This window comes from Crinia signifera, chromosome 9, assembly GCF_055691185.1.
Source record: "Crinia signifera chromosome 9, ASM5569118v1, whole genome shotgun sequence".
NCBI lineage: Eukaryota > Metazoa > Chordata > Amphibia > Anura > Myobatrachidae > Crinia > Crinia signifera.
Window position 1 is genome coordinate 34,910,144 of NC_139225.1, and position 27,999 is coordinate 34,938,142.

General features: G+C 45.4%; 1 protein-coding gene across 3 annotated transcripts; it reads right to left on the minus strand.

Annotated features, from left to right (window-relative positions):
- Positions 1-56: 56 nt before the first annotated feature.
- LOC146035385 (uncharacterized) lies at positions 57-27,999 on the minus strand. Of its 3 annotated transcripts, none has more exons than XM_083158796.1 (8): positions 27,853-27,999; positions 26,523-27,333; positions 24,916-24,993; positions 24,729-24,840; positions 24,303-24,442; positions 22,860-22,945; positions 22,630-22,781; positions 57-2,227 (listed from the first exon to the last, which is right to left on the minus strand). In XM_083158796.1, exons 2-8 carry the CDS (start codon positions 27,267-27,269, stop codon positions 2,055-2,057), a joined length of 1,488 nt encoding a protein of 495 aa, XP_083014922.1. In that variant the 5' UTR covers positions 27,270-27,333; positions 27,853-27,999; the 3' UTR covers positions 57-2,054. The 3 variants fall into 3 exon arrangements, with proteins under 3 accessions (XP_083014922.1, XP_083014924.1, XP_083014923.1); XM_083158798.1 differs by lacking the exon at positions 27,853-27,999 and adding an exon at positions 27,643-27,842; XM_083158797.1 differs by lacking the exon at positions 27,853-27,999 and adding an exon at positions 27,630-27,842.

Here is a 27,999-nt window from a genome sequence, read left to right on the forward strand (position 1 = left end):
CTACATCTCAGCTGTATTGTGTACTCAGAATTTTGCTTATTGTTAACTGCGCTCTGTTTGTTTTTCAGTTACTGTAATGTTTAGATCTGTGTAAACTGTATTGTTCCAATGTGTGTTATATGTACGGCGTTGCCAACCACCTTAGAAATAATATGTAATAATGCAGTGTCAGGGTAATGCCAAGACTATTCCACGATCCCCTTCTGACGGCCAACCCTACAATGCACTGGTGGAGAAGCCCCGTCCCTAGATTTCCCCATAGGATTTAAATGGCTGAGCCTCGTAACAGAAATAATTACAGCCGAAGACTACGGACCCCAGAAACGGATACAGAGAATAGAGGACACATAGCAATTTGTATCATGGAAATATTAGCATCTATTTTTAAGTTCCATAGTTTGACAAAAGTAAAAGTTCACATTTACATCGAGTCACGTGAATAAAATCGTTCTTGAAGGTCATCGTTTTCTGCTTAGTGCGTAAATAGGAACAGGGCAGGAGAAAGAGAACACAGGGAAAATACAATAAGTAACCAGTGCACTAAAATCCTGAGCAATACTCAGCAGAGAATGAAGCGTTTACCAGCTTCCACCCATAAGAACAACTCTTTTAGTGTCAGGATTTGCACATGGAACGATAGCTAAACACACTCTACCCTCCGTTACAGTGATGCTACTTGTTTTGCTTCCTTCTCATAATATTCTCTTAATTACAATAAAAAAAAAGTTAAAAAGAGATGACCGACGATGAAAATAGAACCACCATCAACCTCGCTGGATGGTATTATGTGAAAGCAAAGCTACTGTACCGGTGGGATTATGCGATGAGATAAGCAAACTGAGTGTATATAAAATAATAGATATCGCATTGCTGAAGTACACAGCTTTCGTGCCAAGTTACTTACTTCTGCATCACCACATAACTACCACTAGGGGGCAGTGTGGTCACATTTCTTTTAAAAAATTCTGTACAGGCTACTGACAAAAAAAAAAAAAAAAGCTGCTAAAACAATTATTGCAACATCTCTGGATATAAAAGACACAAAACAGCGAGGTATCCTAAAGACCAAGGATATGAATCCGATAGCGATTATCTCTTAATTATTTACAGTAGCGGCAGTTCAACTTCCAAAATGATGAGTGCAGTATTGCATAGTAGTCTATGCAGCCTAGCGGGATGGTTTATCATGCTTGTAAGCCAATCACCTCTCTTTCTATAAATACATACATACACAGTAGGCCAGTGTACACACCATTGTGAGAGGGGACAGGGGAGAGACGGTGAAGTGTGAGTGGAGCGAGATGGGAATTGAAAGGTGTGGTCATGATGGGTCCAGGTAAATATAGATCTGATGTTTGCCACGGAACATATGGCTAACGGTCCACAGCAGACAGTACAGACGTTGAACGTAAATAATCCTGACATGGTGATAAATAAAACTGATGAATGAAATGACCGCCCCCTTTGTTACATTAAAAAATCTTCCCTGGTTGTCAAAGAACAAAACAAAAAAAACAACTTTTTTTTTTTAAAGCTACTTTAACACATTGGTACCACCCCTGTATCTTAAAAAAAACAACAACAACAAAAGCAACAACATAAAATAAACACACCACACCTGAATTATAAAAATGCAAGTATATATCTATTTACCTAAAAAAAAAAACCCTCATAAAATTTAACGAATCATTGTTTGTTTGTTTTTTTTTCTTTTTAAATTAGATTACAACCTTAATAAACTTAGTATTTAAGTCTGGCTCCTGTGTGCCTACTCTGCAGTGCAAATACTATGGGTGACTGCAATGGGGGTGCAATGTCTGTCCGCTTCCCCACTACATGGTCTATAAAGCGCATGAACGCGTCGTCCCTGATTAGACATGCTTGTGGAGTCGGGTAAGGGGAAGCCCTGCCAGTCTGAATATTCTATGACCGTGGAACTCACTGTGTTTTCTGCACACCTTTATTCCCTGCAGTGCAACTCGCCTTCTAGTGGGGATGGAACGGCTTTCCCTGCACCCTCCTAATCTCAAACTATGCAACACAATCTTCAGATCCTACTCAGAGTTGCCTCCTTCTCCTTCCTCTTCTTCTTCTTCTGAGGAATTTTCTGAATCCTCTGCATCCAGCACAATACCGGTATCCTCTCCGACAGCTGATTCTACCATTTCCTCGTTCACCACGTCTCCATCCATTTCATCCTCTTCGTCCTCATCTTCGTCATCAGTTCCTGAAGAAAACAGTAAAAAAAAAATAAAAATACTCTATGAACAACAGCATAAAACTCCATCTATACGCTAACAGAAGACGTAACTATCTAGAACATTAATAAAAGAGCAAGGAGGCTGCTATAATACAGATGAAGGAAAAAGTATCTTCCCAGGCAAGCAACTAAATAAGGCAACACAGGTATGTCTGACAATGGAGATGGGTTTAGTTTGGAGGAAGGCTGATACTGCAGCTGAGATTGCAGAAAGTACGCATAGAGAAACTGGTGCAGAATCAGTTCCCCTGTGAATGAGGAGTAGATATGTATTTTCAACTTCCAATATAACCTCTATGCTGATGATACTCAAATCTACCTCTCCTCTCCTCTCCTAATCTCTCTTCTCACTAGTTTTTTCCAACTCCCTCTCACTGCTATCTCTTCTTGGATGGCCCAGTGGTGTCTTAAACCTAACGGGTGAAATTTACGAAGATGTGAAATACACTTCACAGGTCATGTCGCTATGGGCAACCAATCAGAAGCTACTTCTTATTTATTTACCACCCTCTAGAACAGTGTTTTTCAACCACTGTGCCGTGGCACACTAGTGCGCCTTGAGCTGTTCTCAAGTGTGCCCCCAGATCTAAAGATGCCCAAACCAGTTTACAGTCACCACCAGTTAAACTGGTCTCTTCTTTTCATGTAAAGGGCCAATGTATTTTATTTTTGTTACCTGTGGGGACCAATGTGATTGTTTTTTATATGAGGACCAACAGGTTTGTTTGTTTTTCCTGTGGGGGCCAATGTGTTTTGCCCTGGTAAAAAGGTTGAAAATCACTGCTCTAGAAGATAGTAGACAGAATGTGATTCGTTTCCCATAGCAACATGACCTGTGAAGTGTATTTCACATCTTAGTAAATTTCACCCAACATGTCCAAGACTGAGCTGATCATCTTTCCACCCTCCCACATAGCCTCACTCCCACAATGTCACTATCTATTGATGGAACAACTATCTCCTCTAGCCACCAAGTACGCTGCCTTGGAATTATTCTTGATTATTCCCTCTCCTTAAAACCACAAATTCAACCCCTCTCACAGTCCTGTCATTTCTGCCTCAAAAATATTTCCAGAATCACTAAGGATACTACATAGACCCTCATCCACTCACTAGACATGTCCAACTCCATTCTCTTACAAGCCCTACACTGGCTCCACTTCACCTTCAGAATACAATCCAAGCTCCTCACACTCACTTACAAACCCATCACCCATTCCTCTGCCACCTACATATCTGACCTGGTCTCTCTTTACACTCCCAAATGCCCTCTCCGCTCCACAAATGCACGCCACCTCTCCTGCCAACTTATTACTTTCTCCGCGACATGAGGATTTGCAGAGATTGCAAGTAAGCATAAACGTGAGCATCCATCTTTACCATGTGGAATGAAAATTTATAAAAAAAGATACCTTTATGTGTATGGTGGTGCTTTATTTAATGTAAGCACAGTGTAAGCAGACTTGGTTTATAGAACACAAGGGTGATCCTTTAAAAATTATACCTTCCCATCCCATAGCAGCATTGGTATTCAGCCAGGCTAGTTGTGGAAATTTACCTTCTTTGAAATATTATACTCTGACACTATCCCTCCCCATCTGTATTCTATAAACTACACCTGAAAGGAAGTACAGGAGAAAAAGGCGGGCAAAGAGAAGGCATTGAAAGATACCTTGTATATGTATATGGTGGCGTCTTACTTGATGTAAGCGAAAACAAACATCTCAACACTACGGTGACCCCATAAGAAGTAATCTCTTCACGCCCTGTAGCGGAACATACTGTATTGGCATCTTTCTTGAATAATTCATTTGTCAAGACTTGCTACACCATTGTGTTTTCTTCTCTTTAATTTATTCTATGTCATCTATGTGGGAAGGAATCCCGGAAAGAGCAGAAAACTAAGAACTCTAAATCCTCCCTAGTTTGGGTAGAGGTGGTAAGAGCGCTGTTTTGAGAGGAATATTTATTTTGTTTTCTTATTACTTCCTCCCATTCCCGCCGCCAAGATTTTGGCCACTGTGCTCCTTTTCTCTGGAATTCTCTACCCCTCCCTATCAAACTCACCACTTCCCTAAAAAACTTTAAACTGCCCACTGCTTCATTAAACCCATCCATCTCTCATCCTAGCCTTCTGTTTATGCTCACTTCTACCTCTTCTGTGTCACTCCTGTCTGTGTGCCCCTCCCTTTAGAATGTAAGCTCTCACAAGCAGGGCCCTTTCTCCTCATGTGCTTTTCTTAAGCAGTGGACACACTGAGATATTGGCTTAGTGCACAAACAGTTTTGGCTTAAGTGCACAAAGTGATTGTGACTGTGTGTGTGTATTTTGCAATAGGCTTAGTAAAAAATGCCTTGCCTGAATGGTCAATTCGGCCGCGCGATAACGGCACCACACATCGCTATTGCCCGCGGTGTAGATACGGTGCGATTCTGGCTAACTTGCTAGTTGCTAACGGTGCCAAATCTTACCGTGTTTACACTCCTATATATCTGTTACCCTATTACTTCAGTGTCCTTTCCCCTGATGCAACCGTCTTTATTGTTTGTGCTCATTTATGTATTGTTGTTAGGTGCTGCAGAACCCTTGTGGCGCATAGAAATAAAACTACAAAAATAATTATATTATCAGAGGGATCAATGATGAAGGTGTTAATAAAATGAAGGACATCATAAAATGACCAGCTAACCAGGGATGCATAATTATAATAAAACAGAAGAGGGAATAATTTTGATGCAGGGGTTAACGTATATAACCCCCTAACGTAAAGTGGAGAGGTTTAAAATGACTGAGTTACAGTATGGGTAATGTAAGTGCAGATGGGGAGAGTCATCTTTATTTTTGTGAAGAAAGGGGAAATGAGAACCGGGTGATGATAAGGGGAACAGATAAAGGTGACATACTGGGGAAAGGAAGGTGAGGAGAACTGTACTGGAATGGAACAGGGAATAGTGAAGCCACTCAAAACAGAATAGACTTTAGCCAATGCACTGTTCTAAAGACCTGATGGATGCGCCATAGCCGATACAATTTACTCCAAATCTACATGTGAAGCGACAACACCCATATGTTTTACTATGTAACAAAAAAAACAAAGGATTATGGGGCTACAAATTCACAATATTTGATGACCTTAACCTAAAATAAGGAGTAATTGAAAAGCAAAATATCATCCTCATAAAGGGATAACTCAGCAGACTGAGGCAGTGTTCCTTGTTTATTAACATCACTGCCCATAAATGTGACGCCATATCAGTTGCACAACCACTTCTTTATGAACTCCGCGGCAGTCAGCATATTTTTAATATCCTGGTGATATACCCGTGACTCTCTCATTTGCAGAAGGGGAGTCACACCTGTATTTTGACAACACTACATGATTTACTCCACTGATAGAGGGCTAATGTTTAATCCTTAACAGGAATGAAGTTTACAGTGAATCCGGAATACAGGATTCGCAGGTCTCCGGAGTGCCAGTAATCCTGGACGGGCCATGTCTGGAAAGATTGGACCTATCAGAAGCAGAGTCTAGCTGTGTAGTAATGTATTTAGGTGATAGACAGTGGGTCGCATAGTCTTTCAAAGAAGAACTTTTCTTATACTCCTGGCTGCTTAATCTGGATATTCAGCCGCAATATCACCATTTTTACAGCTGCAAAAAACTTTTACTAATCACTGTTCATGCTTGTACTTGCACTGTCAATTTTGGAAATGCCCAGCTCTACCTCTAATGACTTCACCTCTCCTGCTCCTCCATTGATAGTAGGTGTCCCCCAAGATTTCACTCGTGGTCCTCTTCTTCTCTATCTCTACATGTTCTCTCTGGGTGAGCTCATTTGCTCACTCTACTTCCACTATCACATCTATGCTGATAATACTAAATTTTCTACCGCTCCTGATCGCTCTCCCTCTATCTAGTAAGTAAGTAAGTAAGTAAGTTTAATTTATATAGCGCACTTTCTCCAACAGGACTCAAGGCGCTTTACAGACATTAAAAAACAATGCACATAATACAGAGGATGTTGGTGGTACAGTAACAGACAAAAGAAACCTTGAGCACACAGTAAGCATAATGCAGGATTGGTGCAGCATTTTGGATAATAACTTCTATCCTCACTCATATCTCCAACTGTCTCTCTGCTGTCTACTCTTGGATGACCCAGCGCTTTTTTAGACTTAAAGTATCAAAGACTAAGCTGATATTCTTCCGACTGTCTCTCATTAAACCCAACCATGTCTCATTCTAACCTTTTGTTTATGCTCACTTCTACCCCTTCTGTCACCCCTGTCTGTCTAACGCTCCCCTTTAGAATGTAAGCTCTCACAAGCAGGGCCCTCTCTCCTCATGTGTTTTTCTTAGAATATATACATCTCTGCCACCCTGATGATTGCTCCAGTGTTCTGTCCCCTGATGAAACTATCCATATATACCATGTACTTGTCCTAAATTGTCTTGTACTGTAATTCGTTATGTGTTTTTGCTCATTTGTGTATAGATAGGCTCTGCGGAACCTTTGTGGCACCATAGAAATAAACGATAATAATAATAATAATAATAAATGAATATCTATTACCTGTTCACAAGTGGCAACCTCATGGTGGTCTATACCTAAATTTGTTCAATAGAAACCACTTCTATATTAGGGCTGCTGCAATCGTTTTTTTATATGGTAATCGTAGTATTTATACTATATACCGGTACTCACCTATTCAATGATGCCGTTAATGACAGCATTGAAGGGTGTCCAGATTTTTTTTTTTTTTTGTAAAAGTCTGGTATTTTTTTTTGTCAGAAACAGCCACGGACTGTTGAATTCACAGCCGTTTCCGACAATTTACGACTGTCTAGTCTGGATTCGCTGAAAATGGTCAGGATTCGACTGTTGATACGTTCCGACATTCGGAGTGAATACCCCCTTTATCTTTTTATTTTATGGAAAAAGGTGATGTGTTGTGAAAATAAATACCATCAAAACCTTGTGTACCACGTGGCATATAATAAAATATGTGCACAACTGTGCCATGTATTATACATCGATCAGATGTCTAAGCCCTTGCAAAATCAGGGCATCAGCTGGATCTCAGACAAAACTGCTGCCACCCTTACAGGGGCCAGATGAAGTAACAGGCACCTCGGTGAGGCACCCTCCTGCTTTAGCTTGGAGAATCCAGTGCCTGCAGGTGAAACCCTGGGAGGGTCTTTCGAAAAGCACAGGGTAAAACAGGTCTTCCTCCTAGACCATTCTTATGGTGGGTTATGTAACACAGTGCATTGAAAAACTTTCGCTTGACAGAGTGCTGGAGCAAAGCGTTTTATGGACGTTTTGGGGTGCCACAAGTAAATAGTTTATGGTATAAAAGATGCACGGCTATTAGTACTGGGCAAAAGTTTAAGGCAGGTGTAGAAAATTGCTGCAAGGTGAGAATGCTTTTAAAAAGAAAAATCAGGGGCCATTGAAGTGATATGGCCTCCACAGAACTCATCATCCAGTCTGCCTGGGATTACATGCATTGACAGAAGGATCTGAGCAGGTTCTCCAAGATGTTTTGAACATCTTCCCTACAGAGTATTTTTTAATAACTAATACCCCTTTCACACCAGCCTAAATTCCCGGGTTTGGTCCGGGAACAACCCGGGAATAGTGCTGGTGTGAAAGGTTCCAGGGACAAATTCCCAGGTTAATTTGCTGGCAATTCAACCCTGCTAGGTAGCAGGGTTGCTCCCGGTCCTTCCCAGACTACTGGCTGGTGTGAAAGGTGCAGGGACATGTCCCTGCTTCCCGTGTTGCCACTGCTAATGCTGACCTGCTGTGGTGGACGCTCACAGACACGCCCAGAGGCAGCATACAGCGTGCAGGGAGACACTGTGCATGTTCTGTGGCACCACAGACCCCAGAAGAGCAGTTTAACCCCCGACAGCCTGAAAGTCAAGAATGTCTGCATTGGCAATCACACAGCATACAGGTAGACACTGTGCAAGCTCTGTGGCACAACAGACCCCAGCAGTGCTACATCAACCCTGAAAGCCTGCAATGTCTGCAAAGACCCACCCGCCCTCCCTCTCTCCCTTTACCCCTCTCCCTAATTACCTCATCTTTGTGGGCAAAAAACTGCCATTTTAAATGATATTGTCATAGAAATGCAGGGTCATCCCGTGTTGTCCCTGCTTCAAAAGCATGTTTGAATGGGTCCAAACCCGGGAATGTCCCTGCTTGTCCCGGGAATTTAATTCCTGGGTTTATCTCGGCATTTGTGTTGTGAATGTGGTATAAGTGCAAGTGTGCCTAAAAGAATGCATGCATACATACACACACGGGGGGGGGGAGGGGGTTGGGGAGAGATTTACACACGTATGTTGCTATGGGCAACCAATCAGATTTTACTTATTTATTTAGAACCTTCTTGAAGATAATATAGTATCTGATTGGTTGCCCATAGCCACATCCCACGTGAAATAGAACTCCCATCTTAGTCAATTTCCACCACTCTCTACTAAAGGGACGTGGTGTCACCTTGCACCCGCTGCTACTCTGCCCATGTAGATAAGGTCTGTTTCATCACTCGCTGCATTGGGAGTCATTGGAGCGGTGCACAACCCGGATCCCACTGCAAATGCATGTTGGGAGATGGGACAGACCTTAGGAGATTATTTATATAGATAAAAGGATGCATCTATCATGCACTATTTGCCAAGGTGATTTATTTATGCCACGCTGAGGTAATGGGAAGGCCGAGGACAATACTGAAAGGGCTGAAATTCTGACATAAGTCTGGCAAAGCAAAACAAGCTTAACATTAGCCAGGTATCCTCACCAACATCATAAGCTTACAGTGCATACACGCTGGGCATATTGCCCAGCGTGTATGCACAGCAATGGAAAAAATAAACAAAAAAAATAGCTGGCCTGAAAAACGCTCAGGTTTGTTGAGATTCATATACATACACTGTAGTAACATTTCCAAATGAACAAAAAAGTATATTTACAAAGTGAACAACGCATTTTTTTTTAAGTGCCTAAGAAGTCTATGCACAGTTGCATGCATTCAAACCGATTGGGGAAGCAGCTCTGAGCAGTCCACAGCAATTATGTCTTCTATATGCTGGATAAATGGTCTCCACTTAAGATTCTGAGGACTCAAAAAAATCCTGCACATCTTCTGCTTAATAAATGGGAATACGAAGTCACAGAGAGACAGGTCTGGTTTGTATGGTGGATGACCAAGCTCCTGGATGCATTTGTGGGCCAGAAAACACACCATTTTTCTGGAGTCAAGGGCAGGTGTATTGCTGTGATGGAGAAGTTCTTAGATGGCGGTTGGAAATGGCTTACTGCACTTACGGCAGCCACTGGTTGGCCAAGTTGTCCTCATGTCAGAACTTCTTTGGCAGCACACCTGGGGTCCACTGGGTGACTGTTTGATCTCTGGGTCATAATTGTAGATCCAGGATTCCCCACCAGTGATGATCTCTCATAGTTTGAGTGATAACTATCAAACATAGCCAGCAGGTTGCAGCACTGTCATCAGTCTCCTCTGGCTCTCGAGCCAGCTGACGTGGCACATGTGGCAGCTTTCGTGGCATATTAAGCAGATTGATCCCAATTGGAGCCATCTCCTTCTCTAACTGGGCCACAGTCACTCTTGCATCTTAATTATGGCCCGAATAGCAGCACCTTGTCCCCAGTGATAGGTTGGCTGCAGTGTTCCTCATCTTATCCCTCCCACACAAAAAAAAAATTCTGCAAACCACTCAAACATAGTGGTCTCATTTGGTGCCTCCTCCCCAAAAGCAGATTAAAGTCAGTCACAACTCTCCTGCTGTTGCAAACCACTTGTGTGTCATCGAGGATGATTATGGCTCTCCAGTGGTCTCTGTTGAGCTCCATATTGAGATTGTGGATGAAGTGAACATGCTGACATGGTACATTGTGCAGTACCGCTTACGGGTTTGTGCCTTGACATGTCACAAGAACAGTCTATAAAAACTTCCAAGATACTCTTATACAACAGTCCCCGACTTAACAGGTCCCATTTTGGGTCTCCAGCCATTTTAAGAATGTCTGTGTAACACATTTTTATTATTACTTATTTTTTTTAAACTTCTAAGGAACCTTGGAAACACTGCTTAAGAGTAAACTGTTGCGCGAGAATCCATTTCTGAAGGACGTGGCATCTGTCAAACGAATTCACACAATTTGCGTCCACCTTGTTGACATTTGATAGTACTTGTTTTCCAATGATCCCCAGAAACCCTTTCACCTGATGAGACCAACCATACTTTGGGGTGTAAGCTATGCTTGCTGAAAAAAATCTGACCCCAGGTCTAGAGAGGCAGCATCTAACATGAAGTACAGTATTCAAAGAATGCTGGAACACGTACTTCCGAACCTGTAAGTTTTCTTCTGGACCAGGGAGCTCTTGATACCTTCCTGATAAATAAAACAATTTTGGCCTTGCCCAATTTAATTCTGTATAGCCTTTCCCTATGGGAGTGGTTGTGCTGGAAGCACTGCTTTCAATTCCACACATTGGCCCTTATTCAGATCTGATCGGAGTACAAATTTGTTCTTAAAATTAGCAAAACCATGTGCACTGCAGGTGGGGCAGATGTAACATGTGCAGAGAGAGTTACACTTGGGTGGGGTGTGTTGAAACTGAAATCTAAATTGCAGTGTTAAAAGAATGCAGCCAGTATTTACCCTGCACAGAAACAAAATAACTCACACAAATCTATCTGCCCCACCTGCAGTGCACATGGTTTTGCCCATTTTCCAAACAAATTTGTACTGCGATCAGATCTGAATAAGGGCCATTGATAGGGAGCTTTAAAGCAGTCATTACTGTCCAGTTCCAAATGGTGAAAGGGTCAACTCAATGGAGATGTCAACCCTGTACCATCACAGTAGAAACTGATGTAACAAAAAAAAAAAAAAAAAATGTAATAATAATAATAATAATAATAAATGAGTTGACTATACTAGTGATGTTGTAAATGGTTTCATTTCTATAATCGTTTGTTCTGGAACACCCTTGAGCGGAACCAAACAACTTATAATAGATCATCTTCCTGGAGAGTGCTGTTAATCCCTTATGAGAGACTCATGTCTTCTGGGAAGAATATCAATTGCTATCTCTAGGCAACCCTAGAAAGAAAAAAAAAAAAATACCTACACAAAGGTGATTGAGATGCGAGGTGCAAGGGACCGCGCCTCACATCACAATCGCAGGAAAAGGACATGCGATGTGTCACTTTTTGTACGATCCTTAAGGTCTATTATTCCCGAGGATTTCATCAGAGTAGCCATAGTCGTCCCTGGGAACTGTTGTCAGGCCAACAGCTAGAGCCCAGAATGCATAATTCCCAAACTGGAACGCAAATAGATCCCTGATGCCCATGGAGAGAAGGACTCCATAATGAACCCATTCCACACAAAGATGGCCATTTGGGGATTTCAGATTCAAAATGATATGCAAAATTCCATCTGGTACCTGCACAAGGAAAATAGAATCCTCTGTTGGCCTGGGACTGGAATGAAAACCCCAAAAGGTGACGTCTTGTCCTCCGATAGACCCATGGTAAAAAGAAAATCTGAGAGGGTGCTTCAGCAGATATTATATATAGCTGTGATATAGAATTTCTCTCACCCTGGTATCTGAAGAATACTGAATGCTTCTTTGAGGTTTTCGTGGCTGGTCTTTAATGTGACGAACCCGGCCTCTGTTTTACTTTCCTCCTTGAGTATTATACACTAGAACAGCGATTCTCAAACTGCATGCCTAGACACCAAGGGGTGTTGCAGCGTGTTGGTCCAGGATCAAATCAAATAATTTACGGTCAAAGTGCTAGGAAAAAAACAGTGCTAATAGCTACCAAACATAAAACATGTGGACATTCAGAGGCACAACTGGGAACCACCATATAACTGAGAACAAGTAGGCTTCATTTTCCTAATTTAATATTATATTCCATTAAATATCTATGAGCCTTAACGTCTCATTTGTTGTCTGCTCAGAGCAGTGGTTCCCAACCTTTTTTGTCTCCCGTACCCCTTGATTAGGATTTTCATTTATGAGTACCCCCTCGCGAATGTTTTAAAGGCATGGCCTAAAAGGGGTGTGGTCTCATTTGAAGGGTGTGGCTTAACAGGGGCAAGTCATACTGGCAATGACGAAAAAAAAAAAAAAACGTGCAACCACTTGACCACAATATAAGCTCAGCTCATTCTGCGGACAGCATATAAAATAACAGAACACTGTCAAATCTCTATTACTGAAGCAACAGACATTCCAAAGGATCACGTTAGCCTTCCAATAGTGCCAGATACACATATGCCCCCCAAAAGTGCCAGATACACATATGCTCCAATGGTGCCAGGTATGCCCCCACAGTGCCAGAAACAGGAATGCCACCACAGTGCCAGGTATGACCCCATGGTACTAGGTGTGCGCCCACAGTGCCATCAATGCCCCTATAGTGCCAGCAACAAGTATGCCCCACAGTGCCAGCAATGCCCCACAGTGCCAGCAACAAGTGTACCCCAGTGCCAGCAATGCCCCCACAGTGCCAGCAATAAATATGCCCCCACAGTGCCAGCAATATGGTATGCCCCCACAGTGCCAGCAATGCCCCCCACAGTGCAAAGAATAAATATGCCCCCACAGTGCCAGCAATAAGTATACCCCACAGTGCCAAGAATAAATATGCCCCCACAGTGCCAGCAATAAGTATACCCCCACAGTGCCAGCAATAAATATGCCCCCACAGTGCCAGCAATAAGTATACCCCCACAGTGCCAGCAATGCCCCCATAGTATTTCCCAGCAGCAGCACACTCACCATTGATGCTGCTGCCGGGGAGAGAACAGGCCAGCAATGCCCCCCACAGTGCAAAGAATAAATATGCCCCCACAGTGCCAGCAATAAGTATACCCCCACAGTGCCAGCAATAAATATGCCCCCACAGTGCCAGCAATAAGTATACCCCCACAGTGCCAGCAATAAGTATACCCCCACAGTGCCAGCAATGCCCCCATAGTATTTCCCAGCAGCAGCACACTCACCATTGATGCTGCTGCCGGGGAGAGAACAGGCCAGCAATGCCCCCCACAGTGCAAAGAATAAATATGCCCCCACAGTGCCAGCAATAAGTATACCCCCACAGTGCCAGCAATAAGTATACCCCCACAGTGCCAGCAATAAGTATACCCCCACAGTGCCAGCAATAAGTATACCCCCACAGTGCCAGCAATGCCCCCATAGTATTTCCCAGCAGCAGCACACTCACCATTGATGCTGCTGCCGGGGAGAGAACAGTCCAGTGTCCCCCTGCAGTCACTGTAGCTGCCGCCGCTGCTTCTCTCAGGTAAGGAGAGTACAGCACACTGCACATCTCTCCTTCCCTTCACTGTGACTGGGCCGGCTCCTGATTTGCTGCCAGCCCGCAAGCTCTGATTGACTGACGGGGGCCCAGTCACAGGGAAGCACGGTGAGGGGTAGGAGAGATGCGCAATGCACTCTCCTCCCCTCAGTCTCAGAAGCTGGCGGCGCGTCTGACTGCAGCGGCCGCCATTACAGGCCGGGCCACCGCGTACCCCCAAGCGGGTGGACGCGTACCCCCAGGGGTACGCGTACCACAGGTTGGGAACCACTGGCTCAGAGGAAAGGGAAAAGTTAGAATCTTGACTTAACGAGAATTGAGCAATGGTGCTAACCAAGCATAAGAGAAGAATTGTAAAGTCAACTCCAAAGACATGGGTCCTTTGCCAAACCATAAACTGACTTTGCAGGAATTTTGGCCAAAGGTGGTGCTTCTGTGGGGATAGGGCAAGAACCTAATGGTCCACCCTGCCAAGAAAGTCTGTGGCAGAAGAGGATGGGAATATTGCCTACATTCTTTCCCAGAGTCCAGTACTGCCACGCATCAGACCTTAACAATAGAGCTAGTTTCACACCGTCCCTCACCAGAGCCTTTACTGTAGAGGATGTACCTAGAGTGAGTGCAAGCATTGTTGACCATGAACACAAGTCTAAACTGCTCTCTTCTTCATCATGCGTACCGGAACAGGAGTGGAAGAGAGTAAACTGCCACAGTTCCAGAGCATGGTTTGTGTAGTAAGCCTGGCTGCAGTTATGACAGCACTGGGTATGCAGCACGACCTGCAGCCATGTTCCCTTCCCAGGGTCTAAAGTAGGCAGGAGTTAAAAAAGGTGTTCTCCAGTAACCCCTACCTAGTCTTAGCAAATATGGAGTGTTAACCTGCAGGTAACAGTGTCAGTAGCAGAATGTAAAATGAATATCAGGTAAATAAACCCAATTTAGGCAGCATTTAATTATTGCTGCCTATGAAGCAATAAGGAATCTCTTATATATTTAGCCAGATCCGTCACTCACAATTAGTCTAGCAAACGGTGGGCGGGCTTCCACGGGTGATTGACAGGCCCATAGTCACTGTCAGCCACAATGCAAAACATGCCAACTTCCGTAATACACAACCCTCCGCTCTCCACAGCTATCCGCCCCCTCCTCGCCCGCCACTCCCCATCGCCGCCCAGCCACACAACAAGCCCGCCCCACGGCTACACGCCATGCCCCCCCCCCCCTCAGCCTCCAGCTTGCACACCTATCCGCCCCCTCCTCGCCCGCCACTCCCCATCGCCGCCCAGCCACACAACAAGCCCGCCCCACGGCTACACGCCATGCCCCCCCCCCCTCAGCCTCCAGCTTGCACACCTATCCGCCCCCTCCTCGCACGCCACTCCCCATCGCCGCCCAGCCACACAACAAGCCCGCCCCCCCAACCTCGCACCAGCTGCAGTACGCACAGTCCTGCGCACAACCCCCCACACCCGCACGGACAGTGGCGGAACTATGGAGGGTGCAGGGGGTGCAATTGCTATGGGGCCCGGGCCTTTGGGGGGCCCGAGGGCTCTGCAGGCACCCCCTGCACCTATTTATTCTATTTGAGCAATGCCGCACGGGTAGTGTCAGCGGCGCTGTCCCAGACACCTTTCCCTGTCAGCGGCGGCCAGTGCGTGATCCAGCCCGCCCTCCCCTATGATGGTGCCGGGGCTTAATGTCACTATTTTAGTGACCAGCCCCGGCGTTAATCGTGCAGGACCCATGCTGCTGCCAGTGCCAGGACCCCTGGCGCTGTCCCGGACAGGACACCCTTCCCTGTCAGCGGCACTGTGTGTGACTGACTGTGAAGGGACGGAGGGAGAAGTGGTGATCCAGCCCCCTCCCCTCTGACCTCATATCGGGACTCGATGTCACTATTTAGTGACTAGCCCCGGCAGAATCATGCAGGAGGACCCATGCTGCTGCCCAGACGAATGAAAGACCCGGCGCCGACAGGGAGACCTTCCCTCAATGCTGGAGGTAAACTTCAGCACTTATTTTTAAGGGTGAGGTCGTAGATGGGGACTTGGAAGGAGCAAGGGGGGGAGGGGGGGTGTCTAACCTCTCTCATGTTTCTGTCTCTCTCTCTCTCTCCTGCTCTGTCTAACCCCCCTCCTGTCCTTTATATTTCTTTATATCCTGCACTCTCTCTCTCCTCTGGTCTAATCTCTCTCTCCCCTGCACTCTCCCCCATTTTGTTCTATCTGTTACTCTATTTCTCTGCTGCACTTTCTACCCCCACCTCTCACTCCCTCTCCATCTAACCTCTCTTCTCTTTCTTCCTCTCCTCTGTTCTCCCCTGTGCCTCACATCCATCTAGATTCTAAACGCTCTCCCTCCCTAACCACCCCTCTCTCTCTCCGCGATACCCTCTTTGGCTCTTAAATCCTTTTCTCTTCTGCCACCCCAAGGGGCATTTTAGTGACAGGTGGGGGGCCCCTTTCCGGATTTTGCTATGGGGCCCAGAAGATGATAGTTACGCCCCTGCGCACGGAGCAGCAGCAAACACCCAGAAGACGCTGCCTACCAACCCCAGCTGCCACTCCCCTGCCCACCGTCACCGTCCAGCAGAGCCTACACGCCGCACCCCCCACCCCCCTGCCTCGCTCCCTGGACACATTAGACCAGGTTAGTATGCCCCGTTCAGCGCACAACCCCCCACAGGACACTGCCTGCCACACCAGCTGAAACTCCTGTGGCCACTTTCACCCTGTAGCAGAGCCTACACGCTGCACCCCCCCCCCCCCCCCCAGCCACGCTCCCTGGACACATTACACACCGGGAGACGCTGGCTGACGCCCCCAGCTGCCACTCCCGTGCCCACCTTGACCCTCTAGCACAGCCTACACGCCGCACCCCCCCCCCAACCTTGCTCCCTGGACACATTACACACCGGGAGACGCTGCCTGACGACCCCAACTGCCACTCCCGTGCCCACCTTCACCCTCTAGCAGAGCGTACACGCCGCACCCCCCCCCCCCAGCCTCGCTCCCTGGACACATTGCACCAGGTTAGTATGTTTGCCCACTGACACACATCCATACTTCCAATACACAAAACAAACACACCCCTCCATTCCTCCAATCATCACAACCACACACACACACATACACACACATCCATGCCTCCAATACTCACAACTACAAACACACAACCATCCATCACTCCAATAATCACTACGAAACACACATATACACACACAAACACACACACACACACACACACCAATCCATGCTCACAACTACCCACACACACACACAAACATCCAAGTACACACACCCACCCACTCCAGCATCCAATACTCACAACTACACACACACACACCCACCCATCCATGCCACCAATACTCACAACTACACACACACACATCCATGCTTCCCATAATCACAACAAAACACACACACACACACACAGCTATGGCTACAATCATAATACACACACACACCTATCCATGACTCCAATACTCACAACGACCCCATACCACTACACTACCAACACCTCTTCTAACACACTATTTTGTGTACCTTCCCATCTCAGGTCGGTACATGCTACATTTTGGACTTTAGCACACCTCATTCAACTTTAGCACACCTCATTATGTCTTATAACCCACAACAGCCCATACCACAAAACCACCAACGCCTCTCCTCCCTTCAACATTTAGTCTCACACTATATTGTGTGCCTTTCCATCTCAAGTCACAAGCTAACGCCTTTACAACTTTAACACACTCAATTTTAGGTTTTATTACACACAACACCACACACACACATCCATGCCTCCAACAACTACACACACCCATCCATGCCTCCTATACTCACAACTACACACACACATCCTTGCCTCCCATACTCACAACCACACACACACACACCTCCTTACCTGCAATACTCACAACTACACAAACACCATCCATGCCTCCAATACTCACAAATACACACACACACACACACACACACACAGATATCCATGACTCCAATACTCACAACTACACACACACATATCCATGCCTCCAATACTCACAACACACACACACATACACACACACACACACACATCCCTGCCTGTAATACACACACAACCACCCATTGCACACACACACACACACACATCTATGCCTCCAATACTTACAAGTACACACATCCATGCTTTCAATACTCACAACTACACAAACACACACACCCATCCATCCACACCTCCAATACTCACAAGTACACACACACACACATCCATTCCTCCAATGCTAACAACTACACACACCCATGCATGCCTCCTATACTCACAACTACACACACATCCTTGCCTCCCATACTCACAACTACACACACACCTCCTTACCTGCAATACTCACAACTACACAAATACCATCCATGCCGCAAATACTCACAACTACACACACACACACATGCCTCTAATACTCACAACTACAGATGCGCACGCACATACTCAAACACATCCATCCCTAAAATACTCTCAAGTACACACACACAAACAATGCCTGTAATACACACACCCAGCCATACCACACACACACACATCTATGCCTCCAATACCCACAAGTACACACTCACATCCATGCTTTCAATACTCACAACTACACACACACACCCACACACACACATCCATGCCTACAATACTCACAACTACACACACACATCCATCCATGCCTCCAATGCTCACAACTACACACACCCATCTATGCCTCCTATACTCACAACTACACACACACCCATCCATGCCTCCTATACTCACAACTACACACACACCCATCCATGCCTCCTATACTCACAACGACACATACACACACACCCATGCCTCCTATACTCACAACGACACATACACACACACCCATGCCTCCTATACTCACAACGACACATACACACACATCCATGCCTCCTATACTCACAATGACACATACACACACATCCATGCCTCCTATACTCACAACGACACATACACACACATCCATGCCTCCTATACTCACAATGACACATACACACACATCCATGCCTCCTATACTCACAACGACACATACACACACACCCATCCATGCCTCCTATACTCACAACGACACATACACACACACACACACCCATCCATGCTTCTCACGGCCATAGCTGCAGGGTTTAGGACTTAAGCACACTTAATTTTATCTATTATAATTTTTGCTTTCACTTTAAGGTCCCTTCAAACATCACGGTGTGCCACTGTACACTTTACTATGTTTGCTAACGCACCAACATCATTTTCAAACACACACACACATCCATACTTCCAATACTCACACAAAACAAACACACCACTCCATGCCAATCATGACAACTACACACACACACACACACATCCATGCCTCCGATACTCACACAAAACAAACACACCACTCCATGCCAATCATTACAACTACACACACACACTCACACATCCATGCCTCCAATACTCACACAAAACAAACACACCACTCCATGCCAATCATGACAACTACACACATACACACACCCATGCCTCCAATACTCACACTAAACAAACACACCACTCCATTCCAATCATGACAACTACACACACACACACATCCATGCCTCCAATACTTACAACTACACACACACACAACCATCCATCCCTCCAATACTCACAACTAAACACACCCACACAAACACACACCCATCCATAGCTCTAATACTCACAACCACACACAAACATCCAAGTACACACACCCAGCCAACCATCCCAGCATCACAACTACACACACACACATCCTTGCCTACCATACTCACAACCACACACACACACACACCTCCTTACCTGCAATACTCACAACTACACAAACACCATCCATGCCTCCAATACTCACAAATACACACACACACACACATATCCATGACTCCAATACTCACAACTACACACACACACATATCCATGACTCCAATACTCACAACTACACACACACATATCCATGCCGACAATACTCGCAACTACACACACACATCCATACCTGTAATACACACACAACCACCCATTGCACACACACACATTTATGCCTCCAATACTTACAAGTACACACATCCATGCTTTCAATACTCACAACTACACACACACCCATGCCTCCAATACTCACAAGTACACACACACACATCCATTCCTCCAATACTCACAACTACACATACCCATGCATGCCTCCAATACTCACAAACACACACACACACACATCCTTGCCTCCAATACTCACAACCACACACACACACACACATCCTTGCCTCCAATATGTGACTTTACTAATCTTATTTATATCAAAGCACTTTCCTAACTTTTTACAATAAAAAGCATCACAATGTTCAACCTCTTTTCAAAATCTTATAAAATATTTCTATTCAAATACATATTTCCTACATCTAGATTAGGTAACATTTAAACAACATAAAAATTCATCATAACACTATCACACACTACACCCCCTTTGCAATTATATGCACTTTCTTTTGTAAACATTTATGCTCTCACTCAAATTAACTTTACCCACATTATTCACCATATTACACTACATCTCACACTCACATATATTTCTACTTCTAATGGGGCGAAGCCCCTCACGACGGTGTGAAGAGCGCCCGGAGGGCGCGATGAATCACCTAGTAAGGAATAACTGGCTTGCTCCCAGCTCAGGAATAGAGAGGTAGGTGGGCCCAGACTTCAGATTCTTAAAATGTCCAGATTACTGCATTTACCCCAGGTTTCCATTGCATTTCCATTAAAGGATAATCTAAAATAGGTGCACCTATGCCAATTGAATCTTTATTAGATATTTTCGCTAGTTATGATTTGAAGAACTTTTTGATTTGAGCACATTTAAGTTATTTTGCTTAATAATAAAAAAAATCCCTTTAACTTTTGAAAAATGTCATCTAAAACTGGCAACAGAGACCAGAGCGGTGCCAAAAGTCAGACACTTATTACTAAGGCCTGATTTTGATTAGGAAGTAAATCAAAAGAAAGAAAATCTAAGCCAATTTGTATCTGGAACAAACCATGTGCAATGCAAAGGGGGAAATACATTTACATGCAGGGCAAATATTGTCTGCTTTTGCATGAAACCAAACAAATTAGACAGCTTTATTTTACACTGCAATTTAAATTCCAGTTGGGACACACCTCACCCAAATCTAAAGGCCCCCATACACTATGCGATTTGGGCCTGATTTCACCTGATCCCAGGTCCGGCCCAAATAGCAGGTGTTTGACATCTGATCTACATTTGAATGTATGTGTTCACTCAGTGCTGCACTATGTTTTACTTGAAATCCCATCATGTCACTTGCCGAATTTGCTTCTGCAGCATCCAGCGAAAAGGCTACAGAATGTGTGAATCTACAACGGCTCCTTCATGCCAAGCCGGTTCTGCAAAACATCTCTGGCATCAGCACTATGTGTGGCCCAAGCTTAATCCTTCCACTAATCTGCTAAAGAACCGGACCGGAAGTAGTCATCGCTGACGTCAGATATCCACCACAAAAAAAAAAAACTTAGGCATGCCTGCGTTTTTCCAAACACACCCAGAAAATGCCATGCTCCCTCTCCTAAACACTGGCTTCCTGTCAAACTGGGACTGCTATGCATAAATATGCGTAATGCAAAAGCTGCATGAGCACAGTCATTCATTATTTAGCCGGACTGCAAATTCTGTAATTAGTAATCCAGGCTGAATTAGGCCCATAACATTAATATATTTTGCAAGTCACCTTTTTATGCCAAACGCTGCCAAGCAAAATTGTGCTACAACGAAGTGGAATGGTACTACGGTATGCTCCGCTCCTTAATGCAGGTTGGGAAGGCTTAAAGGAAAAAGCCACTAACCAGTCAGACACCTTATAAGAGACTTACGCGATTGTTTCCAACAAGGATGCAACAGCCACAAATGGTAAACTGGGACTGAACATGTGTGGAGACAAATTTGCAAACTGGGCGATTATCGATAAACTGCCCATGTGTACAGAGCATGCTAATTTTATGTTAAATCACTGGCCGTATGCAAGTTCATAGACAGGAAGCCGGCACTTGTGGGTGGTAACCGGCCATTTTCTGGGAGTGTCAGGGAAAAAGCAGGTGTGCCCAGGTGTTTGAAGGGAAGTCATGTGACATCAGCTCCGGCCCAATCAGCCTGTTTCTATCACAGCCACCGAATAAGTCCTGGGCTACAGACAGACTGCAAACACTTATAAAAACATTTGATGGTGAGTGGCTGGCAAATGGATTTGCAGCCAATAGCTGATACAGCTACTTTTTTTAAGATGTTCTAAGCCAGGCATGTCCACCATTGGCCCTCCAGATGTTGTGAAACTACACATCCCAGCATGCTTTGCCACAGTTTTGCCATTAGAGAATGCTAATACTATTGCAAAGCATGCTGGGATGTGTAGTTTCACAACATCTGGAGGGCCAACGTTGGACATGCCTGTTCTAAGCCATTTGCAGGCTTGCACGGGACAGGATTTCACTCTGTCTGGGCGGTGAATTTACCAAACTAGCAGAGCAGCGATCAGGTCTGAATAACCCCCCATAGCCCCAAATCTTGTTTGTACTCTGGGGGTGATTCAGGTTGGTTTGCAAAGCACATTTGATTTGCATGTGCACTGCAGGTGGGGCACATGTGTGCAGAGAAAGTTAGATTTGGGTGGGATGTGTACTTCAAACTGATATCTATATTGCAGTGTAAAAATAAAACAGCCAGTATTTACCCTGCACAGAAACAAAATACCACCAAATCTAACTCTCTTTGCAAATGTTACATCTGCCCCACCTGCGGTTTTGTCCATTAGGAAATCAAATGTGCTTTGCAAACCAACCTGAATCACCCCTATTGACATGAAGAGCCTAAAGCAGGCATCAGATGCTGCCTTTTATATGTGATTGTCAGCCGCCCACCTTTATCCTCTTTATGGCACACAAAGCTCCGGGTTACAAGCAGGTTTGTAACTGTACCTTCGGTTTGTTTTTCTGTATTATCAGAGATTTCATGCACATCATTTTCATCATCATCATCATCGTCGTCATCATCGTCTTCTTCATTCTCCTCTGCTTCGTCATCATCATCATCAACAATGACCACACAATCATCTACGTTCTCCGTGTCGCTGTGAAACATACTCGAGTTGTGAGTTTCAGAATAGTACATCATTTGCAGAAACAGTTACCAGGATATTATCACTGACCTGTCTTCGCCTGCTTGATCATCGCTATCGCCCTCCCCGATGAGATAATATTGCAAAGGATTTGGCCATAGGTCCTCTTTGATGATCTGCAGAAAATACATGTAGCTGCTACAAACACGCCTATAAATCGATACATATCTATGTGCCAGATCGAGATCTGCAAACATACATGAAAATGTGCACCCTTACATTAAAGGGAAACTATGATTTTAATGCTTGCAACCCCTTCTCACGGTTATGAGAATTGAATGGGCTAAACCTGGGGTAGCCAACTCCAGTCCTCGAGAGCTAGCAACAGTTAATGTTTTCCAGATCTCCTCACAGAATCACGAGTGAAGTAATAAGCTCCACCTGTGGCTCTTTTAAAATGTGTTAGTCGGTAAAAAGTGCACCTGTGCTGCAGCTAGGTTGTCTGGAAAACATGAACTGTTGGTAGCTCTCGAGGACTGGAGTTGGCTACCACTGGGCTAAACAATATGTATTGCCCAAGTTATCTGCTAACAAAGAACTATTGTATTCTTAAGTTTCTTTAAAAATGTAAATGCTATTGTATGGGTGGCATCTTCGTAACAGTTGCAGTCTAAAAGGTGCCCACATATGGTAAGATTTTTTAAATGATTTGGCTGATCGGAACAACAAATCATCGTTCAAAATGCAGATGCCCGCTGGTCGTTGATCCCTTAAGCATGCGGAAAGATAAACCGCCTGTCGTGCACATTTTGGCCACATTGTTCCGTGTGCAGGCATGATGAATGACGTGGCCAGGGCCGTAGTCTGCAGGGAAGCCTTGGGCAGGAGAGGCGCTCAACTGCTCTGCATCCCCTGCTGCTGTGCCTGTCATGTCAGCAGGCAGGAGCGTTAGCAGCGATATGCACCTCCAAGACACCCCAAACCCCCCCCACACACACACACACCCTCCGCTACCAGCCGGAGAGAGAGGGAGGCCAACGAGTAACAGTGTTAGGCGGGAAGATTTCAAAACTCCCATTCAAATCAATAGGTGGCCACTGATTGGCTAAGAGAGCTCTCAGTTAATCAGCAGTGGCCCATTGATTTGGCTGCCAGCTGCGGTGGGTGGTTTGGGGGAGGGGCTTGTTTTGGGTGGTGTGTGCGGCCTCAGAAGCACATAGCGGGGGCCCACACTGGAAGTGGCAGTGATGGGGTATATATGGTATCCGACCCTCTGATCATTTAGTCAATTGTTGTGTGTGTGTGTGTGTGTGTGTGAGAGAATGATCAGGAGTGTTCTGGAATTCAATGGAAATTGTATAGACATTGGATTGTATGCTCAATCTATCCCTGTGTGGGCACCTTAAGTCCTCATTCATAGTGTTAATTTGTGGTTATAAAAGGGCAAAGTATTGTGAGGGGGGCGGACATGATAGCTGCCCTTTAAACACACATTTCTAGTTGCATACACTGAAAGTATAATGGATTCTTTACCGTTGCTATACGGTCCGCAGCAGGGAAACTGTGATCAGTAAACCAGCTGAAGAAGCTGGGCGCAGAGCCGCTGTTCTTCTCACTTGATGGATTTAGCCCACGCCACCATCGGATGGGAGTGGAATGAGATGTGAGGCGCCCTGAAGAGTAAAAAAGAAAAGGCTGAAATCTTCCCACAAATGTTTCATAGAACCATCACCACTAGTGCTTCATTATCAAACTCTACATTGGCAGCTTATGCTGTTCTCAAGGGGACAGTTCCTGCTGCGGGTAGCCCTGTCATCACTACCACAATCTTACCACTGAGCAGCACAATCCACTACTTACATAAGTTGTGCTGCTGCAAGTATTCTGATGATCTTATGGTCTACAAAATGTAAGCGGCCCTCCCTCCTGACGGTCTATTCCAATTCCAAAAAAACTCACCAGAGGAGCCATACTGAAACTCCTTGATGATCACATCATTCTTGAAGTAAGGGTTGGAGTTGAAGTAGAATTTGATCTTACAACTTGACTTTAGGTGTGTGAAGTCCTCCACCTATACAAAAGTAAATGGGGGTTGGTATGGAAATGGCATATGTCAATACTGAGAAGTCTCATGTTTCTCACCTACCTGTAATTTGTTCATGTAACTCAAGGTGTCCTCGTCACGGTCATCAATCATAGCGGACAGTTGTGGGTGATTGAGAAACTGAAGTTGTGGGAAGTTAAGGCAGACACCCCAACAGTGGTCACATCCATTAGGACTACAGATTTCCTAATATTATAGAATAGTCACCTGATAACTAGCCCCTCTCTGTCAACTAAAAGTAGTTCAAAAGGAGAGAATGTTCTAAAGAACGTTATGATTCTATAAAGAAAAAAAAAAAAATCTCATAGTATGCCATATACACTTACATACACGCAGCATTCCACACTAAGCATATACTGACTTTTTCCCATAAATTATTATGAATACATACATATGCATAAAATAACCCTTTGAGTGCTCTAAACAGCCAAACAACAATATACACACAGCTGTGTCCTCGTACATCTAGCGCAGGCATGTCCAACGTTGGCCCTCCAGATGTTGTGAAACTACACATCCCAGCATGCTTTGCAATAGTTTTAGCATTCTCTAATAGCAAAACTGTGGCAAAGCATGCTGGGATGTGTAGTTTCACAACATCTGGAGGGCCAACGTTGGACATGCCTGATCTAGCGTCAATACACAGTAAAAAACAGGATGCCTGAGTCGAGTAAGCCGGCAGGTCCCATAGAACGCCAACATCGGGCTTCTACTTTGCCAAAAGAAGTCATAGTTGCAAAGCGATGTGACTAGGAGGAGACCATGCTGAATAATTTGATTGGACACTGGTATATTGTGTGCGAGTCTGTATACCACGCAGAACTTGTTTTAGAAAAAAAGCTGCAGCGGCTGTTACAGTGTAGCGCTTCCTTCATCACACAGAGATATACAAATATCATCAAATTAATCAACATAGTTTCCTGATGCGTCCTAGTCACATCGGTTTATAACTAAGACGCAAACAAACAAAAAAAACGCTAAATATTCTCGCGCAACTTGGTTCTGCCAAGCGGAGCTGTTTGGCGTGACTGCATTTAAGATGTATGAGGACATATCTGTCCTGAAGTGCTGGTCTGGTGTTATATGGCAGAATCGGCATCTGACTGCAGCCAATGATTATCAGGTGCAGCTTCAGGTGCAGCTTACACTGCAGACTCTCTACTAATTAAAGAAATAAGTTAGGCCTACTATGAAAGCTACTCTCTGGTCCATGTAACTAACTGGCATGTCAGTGTGGAACTACCACTAAATGGCTACACGTGATGGGAGACTTAAGGCCCATACACACTGGTCAAGCAAATCAGCTCAGTTTTGTCTTTTAAGTTCAAAAGCCGTCCAGTGTGTACAGGGCAGCGATGAGGCGAATGCACACTCCCTCATCATCGCTGGCCCCACTGCTCATCTGCTGGTATTACCAGCAGATGAGCAACCGGATGGACGGCTTTTCATAGCGTCCTGCTATGGGAAGTCGTTCACCCTAAAAAAAAAACAAAAAAAAAAAAACGCTCAGTGTGTATGCAATGAGCGATTTTCCACATCATTGGGCAATATACATGCTGGGCAAAATCGCCCGTGGTGTATGGACCGTTACTTAAAGAAACAAGATTTTTTAAAGATGTACAACACCTTAAAACACCAAAATAGGATACAGCAGTGACCCAAAAACCAGGGATGGTGCGTATAATGGCGTTGCGTTTCTGGATGTGTGGTTTTCTCAAATGCCCGTATCGCCTTTTGAGTTGGAGCAACGCCCGGTCAGCCCGTTCATTTACTGCCCTGAGTTCCTGCTGAACAGACTCCAGTGCCTGTAGGGAACGATCAGTGCTGGCGGCCTGAGTGCCAACGGAGACAATGCAGCACTCATCACCCTCGCTACACGATCGGGGATCAACTGCTTCTGAATCTGAAGAAAGAGGTGACAAAACAGCTGGCTCCTCTGAATCCGCTCTCTCAAGGCTCTGCTGAGCACCCCGTCTACGCTGATCCCCTGAATCAGCATCTACTTCCGTGTCTGTCTTCACAGGATCTGGCTTTAACGGTGTTGGGTTCTTCTCTCCCGTTTCACCACCTTCTGGGATGTGCGGTGTCCCACGGGCACTCTCTCCCGTATCTCCCCTCTCAGGGGTACACACAGGGAGTAGAACATGGGGATCTTCTGTACTTCCTCTCTCCGGAGTGTGTGGCGTAACATTTCCCGGCTGCTCTTTGCCTTCCGATCGTTGATCTCCCGACTCCCGCCAATTGATCATCTCCCACAGAGCCTGAGCAGCCTCGGCCTCCTGGCTGGCAGGCAGATCGACTACTCCATTATTCTTCTCCTTTTCCTCAGTCTCCAAGACCTTCCTCTGCTTCGCTGGCGGAGGGGAGCACTCTTCATTTTTCTCGGGGCAACTCATGGTGAAGAGACTTCAAAGGAACAGAAGGCCGTCACCAATGCACCACATGGCCCCTCGTCATTATCTGTCAATCAAATAAGAAGCAATGTTACAGCATAAAGCATAACACAATGTTACAGTTGGGAATCAATGACTCCTGGAGGCCTACTCCTGACTATTATTCAAGAGGTCTGACTAAAATTCATGAAGCAGTGGCTCCTAGCACTCTGATTGGCTACGCTCTTATAAATATTAGTTGGGAGCACAAAATGGACGCCTCTATTATGAATGGGTGACAGGACAACTTTAAACCAAGCAGCTGTCATACTGCAGGTGCACCCAACATTCCCCAGGACACGGCTGCACCGTCACACTGCCCACCTTTCAAACTCACCACACCGAGACCCCCCCACTCAAAACTTGTCCCCCCCGAAGCCAGCCACGCGAGAGAGCTGTCACTGTGTGACGTCACGGCCCCCCCTGTCACATCTACACCAGTGCACGGGCGCCACGTCACATCAACAACCGTTGCACGTGACGGGCGGGCGGACGTCACCGACGACGGCCACTCGGGCCCAGCCAGTATCTCGCGCCCAATACGAACCGTGATCACGTGACGCGCTCGCCTCCAGCCGCTGCTTCCTCCGACAACAAGCGCCTGCCCGAGCCTGACGCGTCCCAACTACCAATGGTACCGTCAGGCCAATCACGCCGCGGGGAGCGTGACGCGAACCACGCCCCGACAGAGTGG